This window comes from Orycteropus afer, unplaced genomic scaffold, assembly GCF_000298275.1.
Source record: "Orycteropus afer afer isolate SDZICR_OR568_19922 unplaced genomic scaffold, OryAfe1.0 scaffold00072, whole genome shotgun sequence".
Lineage (NCBI taxonomy): Eukaryota > Metazoa > Chordata > Mammalia > Tubulidentata > Orycteropodidae > Orycteropus > Orycteropus afer.
In genome coordinates this window covers 3228918-3248384 of record NW_006921659.1, presented here as the reverse complement: position 1 = coordinate 3248384, position 19467 = coordinate 3228918, and the positions used below count along the sequence as shown (strand labels likewise).

At 38.0% G+C, this 19467-nt stretch overlaps 1 protein-coding gene across 1 annotated transcript in view; it reads right to left on the bottom strand.

The window, feature by feature from the left end:
- AK9 (adenylate kinase 9) overlaps positions 1 to 19467 on the bottom strand; it is a 178447-nt gene that overhangs the window by 107705 nt on the left and 51275 nt on the right. The window contains exons 10-13 of the mRNA XM_007940858.2: positions 16768 to 16907; positions 16507 to 16687; positions 12732 to 12876; positions 3238 to 3351 (exon numbers count right to left, since the gene is read on the bottom strand). Coding sequence (XP_007939049.1) covers positions 3238 to 3351; positions 12732 to 12876; positions 16507 to 16687; positions 16768 to 16907 — 580 coding nt within the window. The remainder of the gene's footprint in view (positions 1 to 3237; positions 3352 to 12731; positions 12877 to 16506; positions 16688 to 16767; positions 16908 to 19467) is intronic.

Here is a 19467-nt window from a genome sequence, read left to right as displayed (position 1 = left end):
GGCTGGCGCGGGATCGGGCAGTGTTTCATTCTGCTGTGCATGGGGTCGCTATGAGTCGGAAATGACTCAACGGCACTTAACAACAACAACAACAAGGAGACAAAGAAGGACATTATTTAATAATAAAAGGGTCAATTCATTAAGAAGATAAAACAGTTATATATGTGCCTAACTTCAGAGGCCCAAAACATATAAAGCAAACATTGACAGAATTGAAGGTAAAAAGAGTTGTACAATGATATATGGAGACTTCAATACACCACTTTCAATAATAGAGAGAACATCTGAAAAGGAGATTAATGAAGAATTGAGGGCTTGAACAACAACATAAACCAATCAGACCTAGCAGTGCTATATAGAACACTCCAGCCAACAAAATCTCAATATACATTCTTTTCTAGTCACATGGATCATTCTCTAGAATAGACTATGGTTAGGTCACTTAGCAAGTCTCAATACATTAAAAAGACTGAAAATAAATGAAGTATCTTCTTCAACCACAGTGGAATGAAACTAGACATTAATAACAGAAAGAAAACTGAAAAAAGTACACAAATATGTAGAAACTAAACAACACATTATTAAACAATGACTGGGTCAAGGAAGAAATCAAAAGAAAAAAATCAGAAAATACTTAGAGTTGAATGAAAATGATAGCACAACATACCAAAACTTATAGAAAATTTATAGCTGTGAATGCCTACATTAAAAAAGAAGAAAGATGGCAAATTAATAACTTAACACAAGAAGCTAGAAAAAGAAGAGCAAACCAAACCCAAAGCTACCAGAAAGAAGGAAATACAAAGATCTGAACACAGATTAATGAAACAGAGACGAGATAAACAATTGTTGTTGTTGTTTGCTGGTGGTGAGTCAGTTTCACCTCCTGGAGATCCCACGTGTGCAGAATAGAACTGCTCCACGGGTTTTCAAGGCTGTGACCTTTCGGAAGGACATCACCAGATCACCAGGCCTGTCTTCTGAGGTGCCGTTGGTTGGGTTCAAACAGCCAACCTTTTGGTTAGTAGTGAAACGTTTAAATACTTGTGCCTCTCAGAAACTCCTAGAAAATAGAGGGAATCAAAACCTGAAGAGTATGGAAGCCTAAAGTTGGTTTCCATCAATAAAATTGACAAATCTTTAGCTAGACTGACAAAGAAAAGGAGAGAGAAGACGTAAATATGTAAAATTACAAAACGAATGTGGGGGCATTACAATTGAACCTATAGAAATAAAAGTTTGTAAGGGAATATTATGAACAGTTGAACATTAGCAAATTAGGTAATTTAGAGGAAATAGAGAAATTTTTAGAAACACATAAACTTCCTACATTGACTGAAGAAGTAGAGGATCTTAACAGGTCCGTAACAAGTGAAGAGATTAAATCAGTGATCAAAAATCTTCCAACAAAGAAAAGTCCTAGGCCAGATGGCTTCACTGAAGAATTCTATCAAATTTTAATAGCATGTACATGGATGAATGCTGAAAGCATTATTAAATAAATCAGTCACAAAAGGACAAATAGTTTAAGATACCACTTCTATGAAATAGGCAAATGTATGTGCTGATGGCATAGTGGTTAAAGTGCTAGGCTGCTAACTGAATGGTCAGCACTTCAAATCCACCAGCAGCAGGACAAAGATGTGGCAGTCTGTTTCCCTAAAGATTTACAGCCTTGGAAACTGTTTAGGGGCAGTTCTACTCTGTCCTATAAGGTCTCTATGAGTCAAAATCTACTCCATAACAATGAGTTTGGTTCTTTTTTTTTTGTTTGAGACCAAAGTTTACCAGCTATAGGAGGGAGAAGGAAAAAAGAAAGCTTAAGGGGCATTGAGTTTCTGTTAATGGTGGTAGAATAATCTGGAAGCAGACAGTGCTGAGGGCTACATAATTTGGTGAAGGCACCCAATGTCACTGAAAGGCATATGTAAAAAATGTTGAATTGGCAAATGTTTTATTATATTTTTACTACAATAATAAAAAGAAATCAACAAATAAAAAGTAATTACTTGACTACAAAAACATGAAAAATATCTCTACTTCAAAAGCAGGAAGTGATTTAAAAGACAAAACACCCAATTTTGGAGAAAAAGTGAAAAATAAAAGGCTAATATATAAAGATTACATAAGGGTGATATAATTGACACAATAATTTAGAAAAATGAGCAAAGAGAAAAATGATCACCTCAAAAAAGAAGAAATATAAATAATTAATAAATATTAACTTCAGAAATAAATAAATAAAAGTAAAATATTTAAAAAGAAAGAAGATAACTAAGGAAGCAATGACATGTACTTCATATATTACTGAGGGGAACATAATTTGGAACAACTTTCATGCAAAGCAATTTGATTCTGTCTATATCTTCATACTCAATCTAGTAATTCCACTTATGTTAACATGTGTAAAATACATTATTGAAGTATTATTTATAGTAACCAAAAAAAAAAAAAAAAAGAAAAAAAATAACTTAAACATATAATATAAAGGACTGGTTAAACTATTGCCTATAAATAGGGAAATTTGTTTAGTAATTTTAAAGTATTTCCAAATAAAGTCATACAATATTTTTGTTAAATGTTATAATATTTATCATTTGCTTTCATCAAAAAAGGTAAAAACAGTTTTCATTGTATGCTTTCAATTATGCTAAAATATGAGAAAAATACAAGGATACATAACACTGTATGATAAAATCTCACATCTAAAGCACTAGGTTTATGATACTCTTATCAAAGGTAGTGAGAGAGCTTTTAAGAGAGAATTTTACCATTACATAATGATAGGATCATGTCTGAAAACATTCAAAATTTCTCTTTGGGCTCTAATTGTGTTTGACTCTGTTTGATATGTTTTCTTCCTCATTCCAGTAAATCTATTTCTATTCTGTAGCTATTCAGTTCAAACCAGCTAGGTTTTTCCCTCCTGACATTTCCATTTGTATGAGTATAACTTTAAGCTCAATAAAAACATATAATCAAATATGAAATAAGTGGGCCTAAGATCTACAAGCATAACATTTGTACTTCCTTTTGTTTGTTCCCATCTGTAACTTTTGGCCCTTTGATTATTCAAGACTTTTTCTGTCTTCGTTTTGGCTTCTTATGTATCCTCTAGATAGCTACTCTTAGGGATTCTTGACTGTTAACTACAGTCAAAGAATAATAGGCTTGATCAACTGATCTATTTATGCTAGGAAAGATTTGACCAGTAACATCAACAATACAATTCTTTACCATATTCATCAGCTGAAGAGTCTACGTCTTCTAGGCTTTTAAATGTTTCCATTGGGACACGTTCATACTCCTTCCTTTCAAATTGTCTTTGAAATTCTCTTAAAGCTGACTCAGCTGAAAGATAATAATTGGCTGTATTAGCAAAAGATAGTTGGGCAGACAGGCTTAGTAATGAAAAGCTTTGAAGTCAGACAGCTTTAAAGTCAGGCAGATTTGGGTCTGAGTTCTGACTTTGTCCCTCAGGAGCTGTGCAACCTTGGTAAATTACTTGATCTTCCTGTTTCAGTCTCTACTTGCCAAAATGTAGATCATAAAGCTTAAAGGATGCTAAGTATATGTATGCATAGGAATGTTTTGTTCAAATGTATCTTAAAAATCATAAATCAGATCTTACATTTATGCATAAAAACTCTTTATGAAAAGTAAAATGTATACTATTGTACATAATATTCAGAATATAATTATTTTGGTAAACTAGTTTGTATTTTCAATGTCCCAATTGCAGTATTTTATTTGAAATAAACTGAAACTTAGTAAAAGTCAATAAAGCCCTAAAAAGTATTTAAAACAACAACAATAAGGAAAAAATAACACACAAAGGATTAAGTGACATGGTGAATATAAACATTTAATTTAGAAAACTCTTGGCACACAGAAAACCTACACCAGGTTGTTGTGTGTTAGGGAGTGGATTCTGACTCATAACAACCCTACAGTAGAGAACAGAACAACTCCATAGTGCCTAAGGCACTTGATTGCTGACCAGAAGGCTGGCGGTTCAAACCCACCAGCCACTCCTTGGAAGGAAGGTTGGGCAATCTACTTCCATAGTGATACCGCCTCAGAAACCCAAGGAGGGGTCGCTATGAGTAGGGTTCAACTCGACGGCACATAACCACACAACAAATCTTTATGGAAGCAGACAGCCTCGTCCTTCTCCTCCAGAACTGCTGGAACCTCCAATCCGTTAGCAATTCATTGTGTAACTGATGCTCCACCAGGGCTGGCTCTTGCTCCAGGTTAGCTGCCATCATCTGTATTGTAATTTTTTAAGTTAAAACCCCCCACAGGTCTGGCTGAGGCTTGTGCTGTTCTAGGAGGTGATTTCATTTGCATCACAATCTGAGTATTTTAGGGGCCAGGTCTCATTAGGCCAAGGGGTTGTTTCTGAGGTTCCCTGGTCCTTGTTGTGTCCTAAGGGGTGATCCCTGGGGTAGGAAGGGTGGCTGAATGGAACAGGATCTGGCTTGGGGTGAGTACAGGGAACATTGCCTGAGTCTGCCAGGCCCTTCCCCTTGATTTTGTTTGGATCCCAGAGCTGAGCATCAATCTTCATGGTTCCCTTGCCCATTGGTTGTTATAGGGGCTCTTGGGTAGGGAGAGGCAGCCAGTTATTGGGGCCAACCATCTGTCTTCACCAGTGATCTCCAGGCTTGGAAACTGACTAGTGGAATGAAACTAGGCTAGGTTTCATTCAAATGCTAGCACTGGACTCTGAACTCTGCCAGGAACTCTTTTCATCTTGGGAAGAGTTGCTGTACTTATTCTCAAACTTAAATAACAGTAATATTTTACTTCACAGATGTTCTGAAAAACAGATGAAATCATGCACGTAAATCAAAACAACAATGAGATATCATCTCACCCCAGCACTAACAGCAAAGTTCAAAAACACAGAAAACAAATTCTGGCCAAGTTGTTAAAGAATAGAACACTCATACACCGCTGGTGGGATTGTAAAATGGTGCAACCACTATGGAAAATGGTATGGTGCTTCCTTAAGCTGGAAATAGAAATACCATATGATCTAACAATCCCACTACTAGGTATATATCCTAGAGAAACAAGAGGCGTGACATGAACAGATTTTTGGACACCCACATTCATCACAACACTATTTACAACAGCAAAAAAAAATGGAAACAACATAAATGCCTATTAATGGAGGAATAGATCAACAAACTATGGTACATACACCAGAATACTATGCAACATTAACAAACAATGACGAATCTGTGAAACATCTAATAACATGGATAAATTAAGAAGCCATTATGCTGAATGAAGTTTTGTTGTTGATGTTGTTGTTAGGTGCCATTGAGTCATCTCCAATTCATAGTGACCCTATGCATTGCAGAACAAAACACCACCTGGTCCTGAGCCAGCTCCATGATTCTTGCTATACTTGAGCCCATGGCCGCTGCCACTGTGTCAATCCATCTTGTTTAGGGCCTTTCCCTCTTTCATCAACCCTCCACCTTACCAAGCATGGCATCCTTCTCCAGGGAATGGTCCCTTCTGACAACATGCCAAAGTATGTGAGATAAAGTCTGGCCATTCTTGCCTCCAAGGAGCATTCTGGCTGCACATCCTCCAGGACAGACCTGTTAGTTCTTTTAGCAGTCCACAGTACTTTCAGCATTCTTCACCAACACCACACCTCAAAAGTATCAATTCTTCTTTGGTTTTCCTTATTCATTGTCCAGCTCTTACATGCATGTGAGGTGATTGAAGATACCATAGCTTGTGTCAGGTGCACCTTAGTCCTTAAGGAGACATCTTTGCTCCTCAGCACTTGAAAGAGGTCCTTTGCTGCTGATTTGCCCAGTGCTGTATGTTGTCTGGGAGCTCTGGTAGTATAGTGGCTAAGGCACTTGACTGTTAACCAGAAGGTTGGCGGTTCAAACCCACCAGCCACTCCTCAGAAGGAAGATGGGGCAATCTATTTCCATAGTGATACTGCCTCGGAAACCCAATGAGGGGTCACTATGAGTTGGGTCTGACTCGATGGCACATAACAACAACAACAACAACAAGATATGTTGTCTGATGTCCTGACTGCTGCTTCCTTCCATTGGTGTTGATTGTAGAACCAAGCAATGTGAAATCTTTGACAATTTCAATCTTCTCTCCATTTATTGTGATGCTGCTTATAGGTCCAGTTATGAGGATCTTTGTTTTCTTTATATTGAGATGTAATCCATACTGAAGACTGTATTCTTCAATCTTCATCAGTAAGTCTTCAAGTCATCCTCACCTTCAGCAAGCAAAGTTGTGCTGTCAGCATATTGCAGGTTGTTAATGATTCTTCCTCCAATCCTGATGCCACATTCTTCTTCATAAGGTCCAGCTTCTTAGATTATTTTCTCAGCATACAGATTGAATAAGTGTTGGGAAAGGATACAACCCTGACGCACTCCCTTCTTGATTTTAAACCGTGTAGTGTTCCCTTGTTGTGCTCGAACAACAGCCTCCTGGCCTATGTACAGGTTCCTCATGAGTACAATTAAGTGTTCTGGAACTCCCATTCTTCTCAATGCAATCCTTAATTTGTTACGATCCACACGATCAAATGCTTTTGCATAGTCAATAAAACACAAATAACCATCTTTCTGGTACTCTTTGCTTTGAGCCAAGATCCATATGACATCAGCAATGATATCCCTTGTTCCACATCCTCTTCTGAATCCAGCTTGTATTTCTGGAAGTTCTCTGTCAATATAGTGCTGCAACTGTTTTTGAATTATCTTCAGTAAGATTTTACTTGCATGCAATATTAATGATATTGTTTGATAATTTCCACATTCTGTGGGATCACTTTTCTTTGGAATGGGTACAAATTAGATCTCTTCCAGTCAGTTGGCCAGATAGCTGTCTTCCCAATCTCTTGGTATAGCCAAGTGAGTGCCTCCATCAGGCCATCCGTTTGTTGAAACATCTCAATGGGTATTCTATCAATTCCTGGAGCCTTGTTCTTTGCCCATTTCTTCAGTGCAGCTTTGACTTCCTCCTTCAACACCATTTGTTCTTGAACATATGCCACCTCCTGATGAAGATTGACCAGTTCTTTTTGGTACAGTGACTGTGTATTCCTTCCATCTTCTTTTGATGCTTCCTGTATCATTCAATATTTTTCCCATAGAATCTTTCAATATTGCAACTTGAGGCTTAAATTTTTTCCTCAGTTCTTTCAGCTTGAGAAATGCCAGGCATGTTCTTCCCTTTTGGTTTTCTAACTCCAGATCTTTGCACATTTCATTATAGTAATTGGTTTTATCTGCTCGAGCTGCTCTTTGAAATCTTCTGTTCAGCTCTTTTATCTTTTCATTTCTTCCATTTGCTTTAGCTACTTTTTGCTCGAAGGAAAGTTTCAGAGTCTATTCTGACATCCATTTTGGTCTTTTCTTTCTTTCTTGTATTTTTAATCACCTCTTGCTTTCTTCATGGATGACATTCTTGATGTCATCCCACAATTCTTTTGGTTTTTTGGTCACTGGTGTTCAATGCATCAAATCTATTCTTTAGATGGTCTCTAAATTCAGGAGAGATATATTCAAGGCCATATTATGGCTCTCTTGGACTTGTTTTAATTGTCTTCAAGTTGAACTTGCATATGAGCAGTTGATGGTCTGTTCCACAATCAGCTCCTGGCCTGGTTTTGGCTGAAGATATTGAGCTTTTCCATCTCCTCTTGCAACTCATGTAGTCAATCTGATTCCTGTGTATTCCATCTGGTGAAGTGCACATGTATATCTGCCTTTTGTGTTGTTGAAAAAGGGTATTTGCAACGAATAAGTTGTTGGTCTTGCAAAATTCTATCATGTGATCTTCAGCATTATTTCTGCCAGCAAGACCAAATTTTCCAACTACTGGTGATTCTTCTTGTTTCCAACTTTTGTATTCCAATAATCAGTGATAAGCAACACATCTTGATTGCATGTTTGGTCAATTTCAGACTGCAGAAGTTGATAAATATCTTCAATTTCCTCATGTTTGGCTTTGGTGATTGGTGCATACATTTGAATAATAGTCATGTTAACTGGTCTTTCTTGTAGGCATATGGACATTATCCTATCACTGATAGCATTGTACTTCAGCACAGATCTTGAAACATCTTTTGTGATGATGAATGCCACACCATTCCTCTTCAATTTGTCATTCCCATCATAGTAGATCATATAATTGCCTGATTCAAAATGGCCAAAATTGGTCCATTTCAGCTCACCAATGCCTAGGATATCAATCTTTATGTGTTCCATTTCATTTTTGACAACTTCCAATTTTCCTAGATTCATACTTCGTATATTCCATGTTCTGATTATTAATGGATGTTTGCAGTTGTTTCTCCTCAATTTGAGTCATGCCACGTCAGTACATGGGGGTCCTGAAAGACTTACTTTATCCGTATCATTAAGGTTGGCTGTACTCTGATGAGGCAGCTCTTTCCCAGTCCTATATTGAGTGCCTTCCGACCCAAGGGGCTCATCTTCCTGCACTGTGCTGTATAATGGTTCCAAGCTATTCATAAAGTTGTCCAGTAATGTATAAGACAGTGTTTCTCTGCTATTCATAAGGTTCTCCCTGGCCAACTTTTGAGAAGTGGAGGGCCTCCTCCTTCTTCCTAGTCTGTCTTAGTCTGTAAGCTGCGTTGAAACCTGTGCACTATGTGCGACTCTGCTAGCATATGAAACACCAGTGGCACAGCCTCAAGCCTCACAGAAACATACAAGCCCTATAGGATGATAAACTGACAGACAAGTTTGTCTTCCTTAGCTGTTGGAAATCTCTGCACCCTCCCCTTACCTAATTCCTACCTGGAACCTACCACTTTGTGGTCCCCGGCCACACCCTCCCTTTCCTGGCTCTAGGGGGCTGGGGCCTAGCCTTGCCTCCCACCCCTTTACCTGGATATCCGGCTGCTCCTGAGATCCCTGGCTGCTTCTGCTCCCTCCCTTTCCTGGCTCTAGGGGGCTTGAGGCCTAGTCTTGAGTGAAGTTAGTTAATCACAAAAGGACAAATATTGCTTGACACTACCAATGTAAAACATCAAGAAAAGGGTTCCACCCAAAAAGAAATATTCTTTAATGGTTATCAGGGTAAGTAGGGAAGGGAGGGTAAATCATTAAATAGAGGGTAAGCAGATACTAACTTTGGTGAAGGGGGAAAAAAATAAGCAGGAATAAATCTTTGGCTTCTATATGTCCATGCCCCAACCCCTCCCCAACTTGGTGGCAGTCTTAAAGCTGCAAGAACCCTCATTCCCAGAAAGGGATCCTGGTCCCTGGCTCCCAAGTGAGCAGAACAAATCTTATCTGAAAATTATGGTGTGTGTCTGTTCTAACCTGCCTGGGGCTTTCTGAAGGATTGGTGCAAGGTGCTCATCTCTGGCTAATCCCAGAAATCATCCCAGAAGGAAAAGCAGCAGGCTTTGCCCCCAAACTACAACAGTCTATAGGGGCTAAAGAGTGTGATTGAGGCATATGATAGAGATGCCTAAGGGGGGCGAGGGAGAGAAAGAAATCATACATGTGAAAACCCTTTGTAAATTATAAAGTATTTCACCTATTAGCTAGAACTAGAAAGTATCAAAACTATCAAAGAAGCTGATAAAAGGAAAACTGAGTATATACTGAGAACCTAGTAAGTGGGTTAAAATGTCTCTTTAAAAAATGTCTGAGGTTGGATCAAGTAATTCCAATTAGATGCTGTTTAAAAGAGAAAGTGTCTTTTATTCAATGCCTTAGAAAGGTGAAACACAATGTGACAGGCAAGAATCAAGTGTGCTCTGGAGAGGGCAACCCACAGCCCAGTGCCATTGCCAGGAGCAGGGGTGCTGGATTGGTTACCTAGTGCCACTCTAACAGAAAACACCACAAATGGGTGGCTGTAACAAACAGGAGTTTATTCTCTTACAGTTTAGAAGAAGTCCAAGTTCAAAGTGCCAGCACAAGAGGCTAGGTGAAAGCCCCTCGACTTTGGGTTTCAGCTCAGCTCTTGCTCCCAGTCCACTGAAGCTAGAGGCTTCTCTTAACTCAGGCAGTTGCTGGCTGCTGAGGCTGACAAACCCAAGGACAACAAATACAATGGCACAGTCACAAGATTACCAAACAACATGGTAGGCCACTAGTTCAAGTCCAGAAACAGTCCTAAGATCAGCAGACAACATGGCAGGACTTTGAGATGAAGACTCAGCTACATGCAGGGTGCAGGCATGCCAAAAAGCTCAAAGACCTTTCTCACTGTTCTTTTTATGTACTGGAAGCAGGCCACATCCCTGAGGCAGCTACTCAGCTGCTCCAGAGGATTTCACCAAGGACCTGATTACCAGTCTCATCATGAGGAATAACAACATCCAGCTGCCTAGCCACCCAAAACCAAAACCAGGCCCAACCAAGTTGACACACAACCTTAACTACCACAGATGCCAAGTACTACCATTGCCTTGAGCTGACCATGCCTTCCAATCCTCCCCAGAACCCTTGGCCACTTACCAAAGATGACAAATAATCTCTGTAATGTCTTCCAGAATTTGAGATATCAAATGGACAATAAAGTGAGTAAGTATAGTGAGAATTTGGTTACTATTACTGATATGCTTGATTTATTAAAGTTATATTCAACAGTGTAGTCTATAAACTAGAATAAACGTTACATTCTAATTTGTCTGTAGGTATTTACAAAGTTATATACCATAGAATCATAATTAATCATGACAAATATGAAGAGAAAAAAAAGAGGGGACTAGAGAATGCACCAAATTCTTAATAGTGGATGTCTCTGGGGAGTACAAGTGTGAGTGACTTTTTCTTCCATCTGCTTTTTTCAATTTTCTGTGATCACTTGAGGCACAGAAGATAAAGGTATAGACAGTGATTTGAATTCCAATCACTTGCTGACTGTCAATGTTAAAGGCAAGTCACATAATCTCTCTAAGCCTTAGTTTCTTCATCTACTAGAAGTGGAGATAAAAACACCTACTTCATTCATAGGCCTATTATGAAGATTAAATAGGATAATGCATACAATGCATTTAGCATAGCTTCACCATATAGTAAATGCTCAATAAATATCCACTATAATAATAATAAGGAGCTCTGGTAGCATAGTGGCTAAGTCACTTGCCTGCTAACCAGACGGCTGGCGGTTCAAACCCACCAGCCACTCCTCGGAAGGAAGGTTGGGCAATCCTACTTCCTTAGTGATACTGCCTCGAAAACCCAAGGAGGGGTCGCTATGAGTCGGGGCCGACTCGACGGCACATAACAATAACAACATAATAATAATAATAATACATTTTTTTTAGTACATGGTACTCTTTATTGTGACACTTAGTGGAAAACATCTGTCAACCTGTTTGCTATAGTTACGACAGCTGCAATACATGCTGACATTTTTATTGTATTAAAAAAAGGAGGCGAATGGGTGACCATTCATTCTTTTGTGATAGCAAGTGGGACTTGAATTCAGAACTATAATTACTTTTATAATGAAAAAAAATTCATTGGAAAAAGAATATGTAGAATAGAGGCCATATTAAGGAACACTGGCATATCTCTGGGAAATCCAAACCACGGTGGTTGAACTTAGTCTAAAATTGCTGGAGTTAATCCAGGATTATGGATTAAGATCTTTGAAAGTAAGAAAGATCCCATGTAATGTATATGAAGTACTGCATTCAGAGCATTCCATTAAAAGGAGATCTTTAGATAAAGCTACTTTCATGTGTTCTAACAGGACCAGTTATAAGGGTGCTAACTCTAGATATAAATTCTACCAAAACTGTTAAAGAATTTCAAAAGTAGCCATGATATGAAGACTCATTTTTCCTGGGGAAAACCAGAAAAAGAATCTTTGTGTCTCTTCTAAAGTAAGGTGATAAGGAGTCAGTGAGACACATACAGCAGGTGGCAGGATGGTCAGGAGAAAGGAACACTTTATGAGAACTTTGGAAACACAGGTTCAAGTCTCAACTATGCTAAGGAGCCCTGGGGATGCAGTGGTTAAGTGCTTGGCTGTTAAACAAAAGGTTGGAGGTTTGAACCTACCAGTTGTTCTGTGGGAGAAAGATGGGGCAGTCTGCTTCTAGAAAATATTACAGCTTTGGAAACTCTATAGGGCAGTTCTACTCTGTCCTACAGGGTTGCTATGAGTTGAAATGGACTCAGTGGTAACAGGTTTGAGAATTTTTTTTTTTTAAATTTTAACCTCCTTGGGTCTCAGTTTCCTCATCTGTAAAATCAGAGAATTGTATTAATTAATCTATAAGGCTTTTTCCAGTTCCACTACTTCATGACTTTCTGAATTTGAAATTAATATTCTCCACATAGAAAAATTCAGTGATTTAAGACTGACATCCAAGCCTTAAAACAGAACAAAATAGCTCTACAGAAGTCAGGTAGGTGGTGGTGGTGGTGGTTGTTTTAATGACTGATGTAGATTAAGGTATACAAATACTGCTCAAATAATCTTTGATCTGTAAGCCGACCCACACAAGTAAAGAAATTTAAATTTGTAAACTCTTTCCAATTCCTTTCCTTACAGAGCTAGAACTGATTTTCTGTCAGTTTATACACAGCCATTCCTTCAACCATTTAAGAGGCTACAATGTACAAGGTGCTAGGGCTACCAAGATCAACAAAACAAAGTCTCTGCCCTCAAGTAGATGGGCTTAATTATTTATCTAAATTATCTAGAATTTTTAAAAGATGGTTCACCTTGTCTTCTATTTTGTAGTTCTGTGAGAAGCTTGTCTTGCACAACTTTAATAGCTGCTTCAGTGGCTTCGGCTATAGTGTTTCCAATTAATTTTTCAAGGGCTTGATCAAAACGTGGTTGAACAAGTTTGGCATAGTCAATAACCTGCAAAGGTTGCATGAAGAAATCAACGTAAACATTAATTACTGTAATTATTGAATATATCACTCATATATGTATGTATAATGTATATAAATTTATATCTCCAAAAATATTAATATTGCTTTAGGTGCCTTTGGAGTGATGTTATTTTCAGAATTAACTGATGTTTTCAGTACTTGCTTTCATAGAAATTTAGTCATGTTTTTCACGTAAGATGTGTGTGTATGTATATATATATGTATATATCAAGTAATATATATTCAGGTTACATGTATTTTTAAAATAAACTTTATATGTATAATTTATGTACAATGAAAGGTGCCTATTTTTAAGTATACAATCTGATGAGTTTTTCAAATCTATGCTACAATAACCACAACTACAATCAAGATATGGAACACTTCCATCACCATTAAAAGGTCTCTTTCTGTAGCAAGTCTCCCCTTCCTTTAATCCCTGGCCCCTGCCAAACACTTTCTGGTTTCTGTCATTATAGTTAATTAATAAACTACATATAGGATTTCATATAAATGGAATCCTATAGTATGTAATCTTTTTCAGGCTTTTTCTCTTTAGAGAAATACAGTAAGATTCATCAGTATTATTCTATGAATCTGTATTTACTGTATGTATCGGTAATCCGTTCCCTTCCACTAGTATTCTGCTGTATGAGTTTTTATCATACACATCACAGGTTTCTATCCATTAATATTTAATGAACATTTGGGTTGTCTCTGGTTTTGGCGATTATGAATAAACCAGCAGTAAGCATTTGTGTACATTGCTTTTTGTGGACGTATGTGTTTATTTCTCTTGGGTAAATACCTAGGAGGAGAATTACAGGTCCATATGGTTGGTATATATTTGACTTTATAAAAAATTGCCCAACTATTTTCCAAAGTAGTTATGCTATTTAAATTCCTACCAGCAACCTATAAGAGTTCCAGTTTCTCTGTACCCTCACCAAAACTTGGCTTTTTTTTTTTCTTCCCCCAAACTGTTTATCGTGATTTGGATGAAAGTTTACCAACAAATCAGTTTTCCATTCAACAATTCATAAACATTTGTTTTATGCCCTTGACTACAATCCCCACAATGTAACAGCACTCATCCCACATCCTCCCTGTGTTTCCTGTTTTCACTCATTCTTCTTTCCCATCTCGTCTTGTCATCTGAACTTTTATCTCTAGGCAAATGCTGCCCTTTTGATCGCAAATGATTGATGTTTTGAGTCTGTACTTCCCTGCTGTCACTGTTCACCTTATAGAGCCATCTATTGTTTGGTTGAGAGTTGAGTCATGGGGCTGAGTTACCAACACTTGGTTTTGTGAATATTTTAAATTTTAGCCATTCTCATGGATTGAAGAAGTATCTCATTTAGTTTAAATTTATATTTCCCTAATCATTAATAATTTGAGATTCTTTTTATGAATATTGACCATTCATATATCTTCTTTTTTGGAGTGTATGTTCAAACCTTTGCCTATTTTAAAGACTGAGTTAGAATTATTTATACATCCACTCTTCATTTATCAACATGGTTAGGTTCCAAAGATGAGGTCATTATGTAAAAATCAACATTATGCAAAAATGGAGGATGACCACATCAGATCACAAAATGGAGGATGACCACATCATTACCTATCTGCCAAATTTCATCATTATATAACTGCCAAACCACTGAGAATCATGGCCCAGCTAAGTTGACACTTAACCTTAATAATCACAGCCAGCATTACTCTAGCCCTGCACCTTGGCAATCATTACTGCCAGAGGTATGTTGTCAATATGCAATATACTCTGGTAGCAGATTTTTTAATATTGTTGTAAATGTAAAATATTAGATAACAAGACAGTTGATAAGTGAGGAGTAGGTGCATATTCTAATACAAGTCCTTTGTCAGGTATATTATATGCTTTTTAATTCTGAATGTTGGAATCTTAGAAATAGATTTCTATATGCTTTTTAAGTTTAAATAATATTGCCAGATCCCTAGATTCTGTTTTGTAAGGTTGAGCAATCTACTTCTGTAGTGATACTGCCTTGGAAACCCAAGGAAGGGTCGCTATGAGTCAGGTCCGACTTGATGGCACATAACAACAACAACAACATGTTTATATATTATTTTATTCTATGCTAATAAATGTATATCCACATCACTTTTTAATCAATATACAATATTGCATTAGGTGAATGTATTACAACTTTTTAAACTAAAATATCAATACAGTAAAACCTGTCAAAGCCAGACCTGTGTAAGTGGAAACCTATCAGAGAAGGAAAACTCAAATATTTTCACTAATAGAGAGTGATAGAAATGGTAAAATTGCCTACTGTCAAAGGCAGAAAACTTGCGAGACCCAGAAACGTAAGTCAAGTTCCAGCTCTCACAGGTTTCACTGTAATATTTATTTAAGTATACATACTTTTCTAGCTCTAGTGATGCAGTGTGTAAGGTATTTGACTGCTAACCAGAAGGTTGGTGGTTCAAACCCACCAGCTGCTCCACGGGAGGAAGATGAAGCAATCTATTTCTGTAAAGATTTATGGTCTTATAAACCCAATGGGGGTCGCTATGAATCAGAATCAACTTGATGGTAGTGGCTTGGTTTTTTGATTTATACAGATTTTCACTATTATAAACTATGCTATGGTAAATATAATTTCTGTATGTGTGTATTTGTCTGATAGTTTCTTCAGGAAAAATCCTTAAAAGAGAATTGATAGTTCAAAGGATACACATTGTTTTTAGGCTTTTCTACATATTCCCAATTGCCATCTCTAGCAATTATACTCTTACCAGCAGTGTATGAGAATGTACTCTCCCCAGCCTGGAAAATGGAGTATTTTAATTTTTACAGTGAGATTGACATATCTCATTATTATTTTGCATTTCTTTAATTATCAGGGAGGTGACAGCTCTTTTCTCATGTTTAATAGCCATTTGTGGCTCTTATTTTGTGAATTGCCACCTTTTCCCATTTGGGCTTCATCTGTGTTACTCAATTGTAAAAACTGTTCATATTTTAAAATTATCATCCCTTTGTCTGACACATATTATGGAGGTTTTAAAATATCAAATTCTTTGACACTCCTCCCTTCAAAAGACGGAGTCTAATTTCTCTTCTCTCGAGTGTGGGCAGGACTTAGTTCTTACTTTAAATGAATAGAGTATGGTGCAAACAACAGTGTGTGACTTCCAAGACTAAGTAATACAAGACACTGAGGTTTCTTGCTTGGATCACTTCCTCGGGAGAAATCCAGCTGTCACGTCATGAAGATGCATGACGCATAAGCAGCTCTATGGAGAGGTCTATATGGCAAGGTACTGATGCCTCATTCATGTAGGTGAGCCATTTCTCAGCCCCAGTCATGCTGTTAGATGAATGCAGCCCCAACATCATCTCAATTATAACCTTATGAGAAACGTAGAGAAAAAAACCCACCAAAGTAAGCCACTCTTGAATTTTTGACCCAGAAAAACTGAGATGATACAGCCCAGTGGTGTAACTATCCAACTGACCGTAAAATTAAGAAAACTGAGTACAAATAAAATCCTACAAACTATCACCTAGTATAGATAGATAGCTCAATAGCTTGATAGATAGATAGATGGATGGATATAGAGTTACCTGTCCTTTATACTTTTCAGCAAGCAAATTGCTAAGTGTTGTTTTTCCTGAACACTGAGGTCCAAAGATGCATAATTTACATGGTGGTGCTGGCATAGGTGGCAGGAGATAGGGACGTGGATTCAACGAAAAAGCTTTTAATGCTTCTTCTGATGAAAGACAGTACATTTTACCTAGAAAACTTAAAATTTACCATAATAATAAGCAACTGACAAGATGCACAAACAACTTTAAAAATTAAGTTCTGAAAACCTTACTTACCTCACAGAAAAGTCTGCTAATCCTGAATAAATGTTACCTTCTTTTAAAGTCACAGGACATGTACGTCCCCATCTGCTTCTCTGCCATCTGTATCTTGGTGCAATTAGTTTATAAGATGCAAGAGTACGGAACAGTTCATCCTGTTAATCACAAATGCCATTGTTGTTGTGTGTCCTTGAGTCGATTCCAACTCAATGTGACACCCATGTGACAGAGAAGAACTGCCCCATAGGGTTTTGTAGGCTGAACTCTTGACAGGAGCAGATTGCCAAATCCTTTCTCCCACAGAGCAGTTGGTGGGTTTGAATTGCCAACCTTTCATTTAATAACTGAGCACTTTACTATTGTGCCACCAGGGTACCTTTCATCATAAGTGCTACATTAAAAACACGGGCATAAATTTTGCTGAAGAAAACAGCATTATATATTTTATTTCTTACCTGACAGTACTTCTTTAATTTGAAAAAGAGAAAGCAATTATTTTTCTTAATTGCAGTAATTATCCTAGATTTAATAATAACAGTTTTCGTTTTCATGTCTGTTATAAAACCCTGCTTAAATTTTACTGAGTATTTTCCATCACAAAGTGTAGAAGATTTTTTTAAATAGCTTCTGAAAGACTTTTATTGAAGTTTGAAAATGAACCAAGTTCTCAATTTACCTAAGCTTTTAAATAGTCAGATATCATATACTTACGGTATTTTAAATAATAAGATACTATATACTTATAGCATTTTAAACAGTAAAATACTGTATATAGACATATGCATGCATACATATATATATATACACAGACACACACACACACATAATGCTATTGCATTTACTTAGCTATGAGTGGTTCTTTCGTGCTTATTAAAATTGAAATCATTTCTGCTGGTGACCTCCAAAGAAGCCAGGCATTTCTTCTCTACAGAGTGCAAAGATTTCTGAAAGGCTCACTACTGTAACAGAGGATAAGAGAACTGGAGAGAGATGGCATGGTGGGTGGCTGCCAGGAGAAAAGGGTTGAGGTTGGCTCCCTCCAACCTTTAAATGAGGATCTCACTTGTATCTGCTGGCTCCAGCATTGACTATGGAGGGCAGGTGAGTTGGGGAGCTATGGTCTTGCCTGAACCACTGAAGCATGAGAGAGCAGAGAGGAATGCACACTGTGAGAATACTGCCTGAATGTGCCCAGCAGAGCGCTGGGAGAGGTGCCTAAATCTTAAGGAGACTGTCAGTGTTTAGGGGAGTTACATGAGACTGAGAACCTCTTTGGTGCACCACACTGGCCTCACGGAATCCACAGCAATGAATTAGGGACTGTAACTTACTCAGTTATGTTAAGAGGCAGGCGTTCTGTCCTTATCCCTATTTCCTGCACAAACATGGGAAGAGGGAAAGGAAAAGTAGGTGAGTAACAGACTATGTTCCTCTCTCAAGTCCAAGCCCCTGGAACTACAGATCTAACAGATGCTGAGGGGAGAAGAGAAGATGAGCTTTCAAGTGAATCTGGTATCACAATCTTTAAAATGATCACAACTGATTTTGGTTAAACAAGGCAGACTGAACCCATGCATTTATGTTTGCTGCTTTCCCAAAATCTTCAAAAAATGACAGTACTCACTAAAAACTCACTGCCATTGAGTCGGTTCTGACTCTCAGTGACCCCTCCTTGGGTTTCTGAGTGGACTGCCCAGTCTTCCTTCCGAGGAGTGGCTGGTAGGTTTGAACTGCCAGCCTTCTGGTTAGCAGTCAAATGCCTTAGGCATTATGCTACCAGAGCTCCTTAAAATGAGAGTAAAGGAATAAAAAAAGAGTAAACTCATGAGGACATAGAGAATGAGAGAGGAGACGAGAGGAGCTAATAGCTGACTAGCTACGGCAACACAATTTTGGAAGCTAGACTGCAGATGGATGAATGGTACCTGACTTATAGCAGAGAAAGGTGAAAGCAAAGTATCTGTGGTGGCAGAGACAGGTGTGGGATGGAATGAGGACAAGAAGCAAGTTGATTCACTGCAAAATCCTAGAAAGGTTCAGGACTTGGTAATACCCGGGTACTTCTGAAGGTGGATGAATGGACAGCAGAAAACAAGATTGAATAAAAATCCTTAAAAAGAGGTGTTACAAAGTCCTTAAAAGGAGGCAGGAGAAGCTTCCCATACAACTCAATCAGCCAACAACCCTGCCCTCACAAATATCTCAATCAGAACATTAAAAGCTTACTTTCTGGAAGGACTGAACCAGATGATCTTGTGTAAGGGAACCAGAACTGCCAAGGCCAGATGGAGGTACAAGAAAGTTGGAAGCTAGCTACCACCCTCATGCTCCCCTCACACCTCTCCTGAGAGAACATCTGGACCTTCTCATGATCCAGTAACTAAATAGTTAATGCCTGACCCAGTAAGTGTTCTTTAGCATTCTGCCAGTTCTATTGTGATTGAGTGAAGGCCCCTGCATAGTGGGGCCCAGTGCAAAATGAAAACAAAGGGCCATTAATAGGAAATTATTAAGAATTCCAATATTTCTATTTTCCCACTTCCTCCCCACAGTTACCTCTTCCCTGTGTCCATCCCTTCATGCATTCCTGCCCCCTGAGCTGTCTCCCTGTGCATAAGTAGCCCTTCTTTCTCCCATGATTGTTCTCTCCAAGGAGTGTATCTACTTGAGGTAAATGTTTAATTCATATGCCTGTCTTTTGTTTGGCTGGAAACC